The sequence below is a fragment of the Trichechus manatus genome, unplaced genomic scaffold, assembly GCF_000243295.1.
Source record: "Trichechus manatus latirostris isolate Lorelei unplaced genomic scaffold, TriManLat1.0 scaffold00156, whole genome shotgun sequence".
Lineage (NCBI taxonomy): Eukaryota > Metazoa > Chordata > Mammalia > Sirenia > Trichechidae > Trichechus > Trichechus manatus.
Genome location: NW_004444092.1, coordinates 5,266,502 through 5,278,501, shown reverse-complemented (window position 1 = coordinate 5,278,501; position 12,000 = coordinate 5,266,502). Strand labels below are relative to the sequence as shown.

Sequence of the window (12,000 nt, the reverse complement as noted above, 5' to 3'; positions counted from 1 at the left end):
AAGAGACTTTCACCAAGGCCTGAGTTCAGGCAGGAAAAGTAGATTTAAAGAGTAAGAAGTAATTTTCATGCATGATACTTTGAGCAAGAAAGTATTTAATGGCACAACAGTACAGAGATTTCACATTTGAGAGTAGTGAGTATGGGAAAGTTCCACTTGCAGCTCAACATTGGCTGGATGTATGATAATTCATAATCAAGAGAAATCCTATAAATATAATGAATGTGAGCAGGAATTCAGCCAAAGATCTAAACTCATACACACCAGAGATTTTTACACAGGAGAGAAACCCTGTCATCATCCAGTGTAGAAGAGCCTACAGTGATCTGTCATCTCTTAAACAGCGTAAAAACAAACATGGGGAGAGGGATCCTTGATGGATGTAAACACTGTGGGAAGGCTTTCAGTCATCATGTATCACTTCGTCAATGTGAACAAATTCACACTTAAGAGAAACCCTATGAATGTGATGAATATGGGTGAGAATTCAGCCATAGAACTAGCCATTGTTTATACATACGTGAATTCATGTGGGAGAAGGAACCCCCCTATACATGTAACCAGTGTGGAAGAGCATTCACCCATATATTTATATTTCATTTGCCCAAGAAAACTCATTCTGGGGAGAAACTCTAAAAATGTACTGAATGTAGGAAAATCTTCAGGAAGAGAAAGCCTCTTGATGGACATTATTTTAACCAGAGAATAATGTGAATGAAATAAATATGAGAAATCACATCTGAAACATTCTAAATGTAATGAAAGTCTTCAGTGATCACTCATACATTAGTCAACATTAAAGTTTTCACATTAAAGAGATACGTATGCTGAATATCAATGTGAAAATGGCTTCAGCTGGAATTCCCATCCCAAAAGTCATCCTGAGAAAACTTTTTATTATAAAGACTGCTTTAACACACAATTGAGCAAAAAAATCAAATTTTTGCCAAATGACATATTTTTAAACACATGTAGAATAAAAATGTAGGATTGTGAATCGTACTTAGAAATACTTAAAGCAGACCAAAGATTAGACAGGTCTGTAGGGCCAACTTGGGCAAATGTGCTGCAAAAGACCTCTTTAAAGTGTTGAAAAACAGAGATGTCACCTTGAAGACTAAGGTGCGCCTGACCCAATCAATCACGTAATATGTGTGCGAAAGCTGGACAATGAATAAGGAGGACCGAAAAATTGACACCTTTGAATTGTGTTGTTGGCGAAGAATATTGAATATACCATGGACTGCCAAAAGAACAAACAAATCTGTCTTGGAAGAAGTACAACCAGAAAGCTCCTTAGAAGTGAGGATGGCAAGACTACTTCTTACATACTTTGACATGTTGTCAGGAAGTATCAGTCCCTGGAGAAGGACATAGTGCTTGGTAAAGTAGAGGGTCAGCGAAAAAGAGGAAGACCCTCAGTCGGATGGATTGACACAGTGGCTGCAACAGTGGGCTGAAGCATAGCGATTGTGAGCATGGCCCAGGACCGGGCAGCATTTTGTTCTGTGGTACATAGAGTCACTGTGAGTCGGAACCAACTTGACGGCACCTAACAACAACAGCAACAACATTGGGCCAACAATAACACACGTGAGGAATGTGCTTCGTAGTTCAATCAAGTATATGAGACTATCGGGCACACCAACCCAAAAACAAAGATGAGAAGACAGGAAGGGACAGGAAAACTCGACAAATGGAAATAAGGGACCCAGGATGGAGAAGGGGAGAGTGTTGACACATGGAGTTGGCAACCAATGTCACAAAACAATTTGTGTATCAGCTGTTTAATTAGAAACTAATTTGCTCTACAAACTTTCACCTAAAGCACAATTAAAACACACACGCACACACACACACACACACACGAAATACTAAATAAACACTGTACTAGATGCCCATAAAAAAAAGAAATACTTAAAGCAGAATTTTGTAAAAAGTGATTACCAAGGAGATGAATCCTTTTTGTTGTAGTGGGTATAGCTTAAAAATCTTTTAAACACCTGAATCATTCTAGTGAGTACGTGGCCCAGTTTTCTAGTAATAAGTGATCATTGTTGATAAGTTAGTATCTGTTTTTTTTTTTTTTTTTTTTTTTGCAGTTGGAAACCATGATTGCAAAGACTGAGGCTATCAGAATATAACTTTGTGTAATAACCAATACATGTGGAATCTGTCTTTTATTTCATTGGTGTTGAAATATATATTTATGGGAAGAACAAATTTAAATATGAATAAACATGATTTATAAGTGAACAAAAAAACATGTTTGCCAGTATTGTTGACAGGGCCAATAAAATGGAAACTAAGTGAGTGTCTGTTGGTAGAGAAATGGATAAGTTACGCTACCATCTCACCATGAAATACTATGCAGTCATTAAAAATCATTTAGTGCTATCTCAGTTGATATCCATGAGATAATGAATTAGGAAAGTAAGTTGCAGAGAAGTACATATAATACCTCACTTGTGTAAAGCAAATAGGAAGTAAAAACAAGCCCTCTATAAATATATACATGCATACATTGTGGTGGTGGTGGTGTTATAGGTGTCGTGGAATCTATTTGTGACTCATAGCAACCCCATTGACAGAATAGAACTGCCCCCGTAGGGTTTTCTAGGCTGTAGTCGTTATGGGAGCAGATCACCAGGTCTTTTTTCCCGTGAAGCGTCTGGGTGAGTTCTGCCAACCTTTTGGTTAGCAGCCTAGCGCTTAAGCGTTGCACCACCAGGGCTCCTTTTAGCTGTAGATAAGTATACATCTTTGTATAGTAGCCTAAAGAAAAGTACTCAAAGAAACATACCATTTTATTAACAAGTATGGGACAAGTAATAAAAGAAACGCAAACTACATGAACGAAGGGGAAATTTCAGATACGTCATGGTTGTATTTACTTATAATTGTGCGTGTGTGTTTTTATGGCTAAAATAATTCATAGGATTATTTAGAGAACCTGTGTTTTAAGGAAGATTTATTATTCAGTAGCCAAATTATTAACCTTTTTTTGGAATCATAATGAATTGCCCGCGGCAGTAGTAAATGTGAAACTAAACGCAGGTGCCTTTTTGGAGTCTTGTTTGGTATCTTTGCTCTCCAGAATAGAAAAAAATTCTGCCAGGGAAAGTATATCATATAGCCAATTCATAAAGAAGAAGAAAAAAAAAAAATCAGAAGCAGCAAATAGGCCTCACTAGTTAAATATGAACTACTGTAAAACGTAGATTGTTTTTTCTTTCTTTTTTTATAGATGAGGACGGACTTGGTATAAGTATTATTGGAATGGGTGTTGGGGCAGATGCTGGACTTGAAAAACTGGGAATATTTGTCAAGACAGTAACAGAAGGTGGTGCCGCTCAGCGGGATGGCAGGTAAGCTAACTACTGTTGTTAATTATTGAAATCTAGGAAGTTAATAATTGAAATCTAGGAATCTTTCCTGGGAATTTCTTTCAATAGTAGCTTTCTTTTGATTTTTCAGAACAGATTTAAGAGTGTGTCTTGGGTCTAAAAATATTAAAACATTTGAATCACTTTATGATTCATAGGCAGAATACCTGCTTGCTTTGGTAGGTACTAGATAAATGACTGGATGGATGAATGGATGGATGGATGGATGGATGGATCGATCGATCTATCTGTATCTGTCTACCTTTGTATCTATCCATTAATTCATCTGTCTGGTGGGAAGTGGGTAGAAACATGAGTGTATATAGTTGGAGAACATGTAGCTAGGGAGATCACTGTATAGTTGTACATCAGAAATATGAAAACAAGTAATAGTTCTAGCACTTTTGAAAATGACAGTGGTAGTATGGAAAATAGGAACACTAATTCTGCATCGTGGTTAAGAGCTCAGCTGTTAACCAAAAGGTCAGCAGTTCAAATCCACCAGCTGCTGCTTGGAAACCCTGTGGGGCAGTTCTACTCTGTCCTATTAGGGTCGCCGTGAGTCGGAATCAATTCAATGGCAATGTTTTTTTTTTTTGATAATTCTGCATCAGTGGTAATTCAGTAGGTCAGTGTTTCTCAAAATGCATTCTATATAAAAACACAGGTATCTGAGAGCAACCTAAACCTGTGGAATTAAAATATCTAGGAGTGAGGTGTGTCAGTCTGCACTTAAACGACCACCTTGGGTAATTCTGACGTACACCAGAGCATAAAATAATTATTGTTTTAGGTCATAGCTTTCATTATCTCAAGCTATGTTTATCTTTAATGTAAAGATTTCAGGTTGGGGCTGAAGCAAAAGGTTGGCAAGAGAAATAAAAGAAAAAATCCAAAATATGAACGCAAAATTCAAAGAAATATTATTTTATTTTTTTAAGAACATTGAATAACTGTCTTTGATTTTGTTTTTCTTCAATTTATAAGTGTATATCACTTAACCATTTTATCAGGAAATTGTAACATACACTGAAAATAATTTGTGAATCCCTGGTGAGATCTATAGTAGCATTATTTCTTTTGTAATCTTAAAAACACATATTGATATACACCAAGGATATTTCCCAAGAAGAAATAAATTCATTTCTTTAGATAGAAAGCCACACCTTCAGTGTCATCTCTTTTCGATAAGATTAGGGGACCATATTTTAGACAGCAGCCTTATTTGTACTCCTATTAAAAAAAAAAAAAAAAAAAAAACTACCGTCCAGTCAATTCCAACCCATAGCAACCCTATGTAGCACTTAGTATATATGCTTTTCACAGAGAACATATGTAATGAATCTTTTGAGTGGATGTTTTAACTAATTGCATGTGTATCATACTTAAAATAATGAAAGTGAATTATGAATGTTTTGTGTTTGAGAGTAATTTATTAAATGTCAATCTATTTCAAAATAGTTAAGAAATATCATTTTTGCCCTTTCAATGAATTACATAATGGCAGTGGTAAATACTTCTCATTATTAATTTAACACCTTTCTTCCAAGTGAGCTAAAATTTGTAAAGTCTATCCCATTTATCTTTTAAGTTTCATGAAAAATTTAAAAGTCATTCTAAATGATAGATTATAATTTTTACAGTTATATAATTCTTATAGTTAGTATTTAAACAATTTAAATTATTGTTTAATTAAGTAAAATAAGTAAATCAACTGCAAAGCCAAAACCACAATACAAATTGATTTAAAACAGAAAGAGAAAATTTTGCATTCATCATTTAACCAGTTCCCATTTCTTCTAAACTCAGACCTATTTGTTTTTCAATCACTCATTTTAAAAAATTAGGTTTGTTTTTTATTAACCTATTTCCTGATTTTTTTCTCCTGTTTAGTTCCAGTATTCACACCAGTATGAGAACTTTTTATCAGTCCCAGTTTGCGTTTCCTCAGTTTTTTTTAAATGAATGTTCACCTAGTATAATAAATCTGCTATTGTTATGATTCATGTTTAATAAATGCCTCAGTAACTATATTAATAAAGCTAACTTGATGTAAAGGAACGAGCAGTCTTTGGGATCATGTGGACCAAGAGTCTAATTCCATCCCTACCTCTTATCAGTTGTGGAATATTGAACAAATTACTTAGTTTTTTTTTATTATCAACATTGTAGGATTTTTGTGAGCTTTAAATAAACTCATGGAAGTCAGAAATCTTCCACAGTAATGTTAGTGTATGAAACTATTCTTGAACTAAGTAGGAATAATTTTAAAGTTTAGTAAAACATAGTTCTCAATTATGGGAAGGCTCTTATTAAGAGCTGTAAAAAGTTATACAAAACAGGCACCGTAACTCTTGCTGTCGACTTGATTTTGACTTATAGCGACCCTAAAGGACAGAGTAGAACTGCCACATAGAGTTTCCAAGGAGTGGCTGGTGGATTTGAACTGCTGACCTTTGGTTAGCAGCCATAGCACTTAACCACTACGCCACCAGGGTTTCATAAAAATTTGCATATATTTTTTAACCTACAACTAAAAATAAAAAAGCTATCACCATGTGGCTTTGGGCAAGTAACTCTCTTCAGACCTCTAGCTTGCTTCAGTTTCTTAATAGCACTTCTTATATGTGAAAACTATTTCAGTGTAATCTCAGATTTGTCACACTTCCTTCAAGGACTGCCCTGTAGGATTTAATTTTGAACGTGAATAAAGAAATGCTCAAGTTTATCGTGTGTAACTGCTTTAGTTTATTGTAAGGTAGTCATTGCAAGTCACACAGATAAGACCACAAGATGTTCACTTAGGACTGTAGAATCATAATTAACAATTACAGTTAGTCTAGAGAGCAGTCTCTTGCCTCTATCTTCTCTTAAGGAATGTGCAGAAGTCCACTGCTTGTATACAATTTTCTAACCTTAGCTTCACAGGATAAGAGCTAGATGATGTCAGGTTTGGTGTGTTGCATCTTTTCTTCAATCTCTAACATTTGCCTAATGTTGCATCTTTTAGAGATAAAGGGGCTGTTTACAACATTCCTAATGTCTCAAGATTTTCACCTTATGAAGATATAACTTTATATTACATTTCTTTTATCATACCAAGTATGTGTCAAGCCAGTTTAGGGAGACTGTTTATGACATATCTTGCATGCTTCACGTACTTCTATTTTTAAATTCAGAGATGGTCTACTTTTAAGTCACATTACAAGTGACTTGTGCATCTGTGGTTTAAGAGCATTTATAAAAGTAAACATAATAATGCCTTATACATATTATATAACATAATAAAATGCCTTATACATAACAATGCCTTGTACATATGTGGTTTAAGGATGTTTCAGAAATTGTGTAATGTACATAACAAATCAAAAAACCCATTGCTGTTGAGTCAGTTCTGACGCAGTAACTCTAGGACAGAGTAGAACTGCCCCATAGGGCTTCCAAGGAGCAGCTGATGGATTTGAACTGCTGAACTTTTGGTTAACAGCTGAGCTCTTAACTACTGCGCCACGAGGGCTCCTGTACATAGCAAAGACTGTTAAATAACTAACATATATAAAAGGTTCTTTCCTCCCCCCCATACCTGCCCCGCCCCCAAATATGAAGCCTTTTTGATGTGATTGTTCTTACCCCCTTCTAAACCTCTCACAAGCTCTCACCACAGTGAGAGTAGTTTTTAAAATTTGCTGAGTATGTATCTCTTGAGTTATCCAGTGTAGTCAAACAGTTTTGACTCTTCCTTATTCTTTGATATTACGTTTCAGATTTAAAATTTTCTTTTGTCAAGATTTTTATCCTGTACTTTCTCATATGATGCCTTAAATGTAGAAGTGCTCAATAAATATTTGTTGAATGAGTGATTACTTGAGCTTTAATCATTTTTGACACATTTACTTAGGTCTAACATTTTTACTTCTTTTTTGGTGTGACTTACCTCATAGGGAAATTTATAATTTAACTGAATGACATGATAGCCATTTCCACCTTCGGTTTTAGTTCTAAAGTTTTAGTAAAATAATATTCAATACATTTGCCATTATTTTTTGCTGCTGTAAATTTTATGATTGCACAAAGGGCACTTTCACACACTAATGACTTCTTCCGCCCACTTTTTTGATTGTATAAAGTTAGAATAAGTTTCATAATAACACAATTCAAGTGCTGATAGTAGAATAAATCACATGAGTGATAACTGACAGAAGACATTAATAGTGCTTTGTTCAACAGGCAAATTAAAAATGCATTGAGGATCTGTTTTGTTTCTGGCTATTTTTGTTTCTCATACTTTTGCATATCATCATTTTAGAACATTGCCCTTTTCAATTTTATTGGAAGAGATTGTCAGATGTGAAATTAAGGTTCTGCATAGTTTAGCCTCATTCAAGTGATGGTTTTTAAATGAATTTAATTGTTTTTGACCATCTTTTGGATAACACCAACATATAAAAAGACAAAGAGTCCTTATTGTAATGCTTATCCCGCAGCAAACTCACCCTTCCACAGCACCCTTCCGTGGCCCCTTTAGCCTAGGAGAACCCTGAATTGAAGCTGCTGTTTTAATTGTGTCCATCTGTCATAACGCCTTAGTCAGTGGTTTCTTCTTTGTGCAAACACTCTTTTGTCACCCTCCTAATCACATGTTTTGCTTGTTCACCCCCTAGAGAGTTGGTATATTACTGCTTTGATATATTATTTTCACATACATTTAAAACTTCACTATCTAGCGTTTTGGGGGAAGACTCTGTTGACCAAAGTTCATTAATGTTGCTCCAGCTGGTCTCCCTTTTATTCATCTTCGTTGCTTTGTTTGCGTAAGCCCTGTGAGGTAGAGTTTTATTTTTTTTCCCTTCTCAGAAACATCAGAGTCAATAAATAACTATCCAGTAATATTAAACAAACCCTAGAATAGTCCAATTTATGTATTTTCATTAGCCTTACTCCCATTATTCTGGTTGTTAGATTAAGAATTGGTTAATATGAGAAATTACACACTGAAGCTGAAGAGTACATAGAAACTATGGAGGAACTAGGCGGGACTAGATGGCATTTACAAACTAAGCTAGTACACTCCCATAAATTCCGTTTTGGTAGATAGTATTTCTAGGGAAAAACAGGCTATTTCCTTTGTTATTCTGGAAAATTTTTGAAAAATCTAGATTATCCGTAAATATTTAGTCCTTGTATTCTGAGATGGTCTGATGCAGAGAGCAGTCTATTTAATTATTTATGTTATTGTGGTAAAATATATACAACAAAAAATTTGCCGTTTTTAAGTGTACAATTCAGTGATGTTAATTACATTCACCATGTTGTACAACCATCACCACTATCCATTTTCAAAGGTTTTTCATTATGCCAAACAGAAACTCAGTATCCCTTAAATAATAACTCCCTCTTTCCCTGTTTCACCCACCACTGGTTAACCAACTTTCTTAATCATCTGGTGCTGCTGTAGCAGAAATACCACAAGTGGATGGCTTTAACAAAGAGAAATTTATTCTCTTACAGTGTAGTAGCTACAAGTCCTAATTCAGGGCGTCAGCTCCAGGGGAGTGCTTTCTCTCTCTGTCAGCTCTAGAGGATGGTCCTTGTCAACAGTCTTCCCTTGCTCTGGGAACATCTCGGCACAGGAACCTCAGGTCCAAAGGACACACTCTGCTCCCAGCACTGCTTTTCTTGGCGGTATGAGGTCCGCAACTCTGTGCTCCATTCCCTTTCCTTTTATCTCTTGTAAGATAAAAGGTCGTTCAGGCCATACCCCAGGGAAACTCCCTTTACAGTGGAGCAGGGATATGACCTTAGTAAGGGTGTTAAAACCCACTCTAACCCTCTTCAACATAATCTAATCTTGCCTCATTGACCATAGGCAGAGATTAGGATTTACAGTACATAGGAAAATTACAATCACAGAATGGAGGACAACCACACTATACTGGGAATCATGACCTAACCAAGTTGACACATATTTTTGGGGGGACACAATTCAATTCATGACACCAGCCACTGATAAACTTCGGTGTTTATGCATTTGCCTATTCTGGATATTTCTTAGAAGTGGGGTCATTCAGTATTTCTCCTTTTATATCTGACTTATTTCATTCAGCATATTTTTAAGGTTCACTCATGTCATAGCATGTATCAGAATTTCATTCTTCTTTATGGCTGACTAATACCTCATTGTATGGATGTACCACATTTTGGTTATCCATTCATCTGTTGATAGACATTTGGGTTGTTTCTACTATGTTTTAGTTATTATAAATAGTGCTGCAGTGAACATTGTTGTTCAAGTATGTGTTTGTGTCACTTCTTTAATTAAATACTTCTGAGTATATATGTAGGATTGAGATTGCTGGGCCATATGGTAATTCTATGTTTAACTTTCTGAGGAACCACCAAACTGTTTTCCATAGTGGCTGCACCGTTTTACAATCTTAACAACAAAGAATGAAAGTTCCAGTTTCTTTACATGCTTGCCAACAATTGTTGTTTTCCGTTTTTCTGATAATAGCTATCTTAGTGTATGTGAAGTGATATTTCATTGTGGTTTTGATTTGCATTTTTCTAGTGACTAATGTCGTTGAGCATCTTTTCATGTGCTTGTTGACCATTTGTATATCTTCTTTGGTAAATGTCTATTCAAATCTTTTGCTCATTTTTTGATTGAGTTTGTCTTTTTGTTTTTGAGTTGTAAGAGTTCTTTATATATTCTGGATATTAAGGCCTTAGTAGATATATGATTCCCAAATATTTTCTCCCATTCTGTAGGTTGTCTCTTCACTTTATTGATAAAATTCTTTGATGCACAAAAGTTTTAAATTTTGATGAAATGTAATTCATCCATTTTATTTTTTGTTGCACGTACTTTTGGTGTCATATCTAAGAATCCATTGTTGAAAAGTAGGTCCTGAAGCATTACCTCTGAGTTTCGTTCTAAGAGTTTTATGGTTCTTGTATTTAGGTCTTTGATCCATTTTGAGTTAAATTTTGTATATGGTGTGAGGTGTGGGTCCAGTTTCATTCTCTTGTATCTGGAAATCCAGTTGTCTCAGCACCGTTTATTGAAGAGACTATTCTTTCTCCATTGAATGGACTTATTGAAACCTTTGTTGAAAATTAATTGACATAGATGTTTGGGTTTATTCTGGACTCTCAATTCTATTCCATTGGTATGTATATCTATCCTTATACCAGTTATGATTACTCTAGTTTTACAGTACATTTTGAAATTGAGGAGTATGCATCCCCCTTCTTTGCTCTTCTTTTTCAAAATTTCTTTGACTATTTGGGGGATCTTGCATTTTCATATAAATTGGAAAGATTGGTTTTTCCATTTCTGCAAAGAAGGCTGTTGGAATTTTGGTAGGGATTGTGTTGCATCTATAGATCATGGTGGGTAGTATTGACATTTTAACAATATTAAGTCTTCCAATCCATGGATATGGAATGTACTACCATTTACTTGGGTTTTCTTTAATTTCTTTCAGCAAAACCTCATAGTTTTCAATGTACAAGTCTTTCACCTTCCTGGTTAAATTTATTCCTCGATGTTTATTCTTCAGATACTATTGTAAATGGAATTATTTTCTTAATCTCCTTTTCAGATTGCTCATTTTTAGTGTAGAGAAGCTCAGCCGGTTTTTGTGTGTTGACCTTGTACCCTGCTACTTTGCTGAATTTGCTTATTGACTCTAGTAGCTTTCTTGTTGATTCTTTAGGGTTGTTTATATATAGGATCATGTCATCTGTGAAAAAGGATAGTTTTAATTCTTCCTTCCCAATTTGGATAACTTTTATTTCTTTTTCTTGCCTAATGCTCTGGCTAGAACTTCCTGTACAATAATGAATAGTAGTGGTGAGAGCATGTATCCTTGTTTTGTTCCTTATTTTAAGGGGAAAGCTGTTTCTCCACTGAACATGATGTAAGCTGTGAGTTTTTCATAAATGTGCTTTATCAGATTGTGGAATTTCCCTTCTATTCCTAGTTGTTGATTGCTTTTATTGTGAAAGAGTATTAGATTTTGTCAAAATTTTTTGTTCATCAATTGATCATGTGGCTATTTCCTTTGTTCTGTTAATGTGGTTTATTACATTCACTGATTTTCTGATGTTGAACCTTGCACTCCCGGGGTAAATCTCACTTGATCATGGTGTATAATTCTTTGGATTCAGTTTGCTATTATTTTGTTGAGGATTTTTGCATCTATATTCATGAGGGATATTGGTCTGTAGTTTTTTTGTGGTGTCTTTATCTGGCTTTTGTTTCCAGGGTAATGCTAGCCTCATAGAATGAATGGAGAAATGTTTCCTCCTCCTGTTTTTTTTTCTTTTTTTTTAAGAAGAGTTTAAGAAGGATTGGTGACACGTCTTTACATGTTTGGTAGAATTCTCCAGTGAAACCATCTGTTCTGTGACTTTTTTTTTTTTTTGATTGGCAAGTTAGTTTCTTTTTTTAATATCACATTTCCTTTCATACCCTTCTCCCTATCCAGAATCATATTTCTCTTAACATTTTGTTACCTTTACTTCAAGGCTGAATTTAGGGTCCAATTCCTTAATTAAACCTTTTATGTCTCACTAGTTGAGCTCAGCTGAACCCCTGGCCTCTGTACTC

General features: G+C 35.0%; 1 protein-coding gene across 1 annotated transcript in view; it reads left to right on the top strand.

The window, feature by feature from the left end:
* PPP1R9A (protein phosphatase 1 regulatory subunit 9A) overlaps positions 1-12,000 on the top strand; it is a 342,802-nt gene that overhangs the window by 197,920 nt on the left and 132,882 nt on the right. The window contains exon 4 of the mRNA XM_004386139.2: positions 3,248-3,368. Coding sequence (XP_004386196.1) covers positions 3,248-3,368 — 121 coding nt within the window. The remainder of the gene's footprint in view (positions 1-3,247; positions 3,369-12,000) is intronic.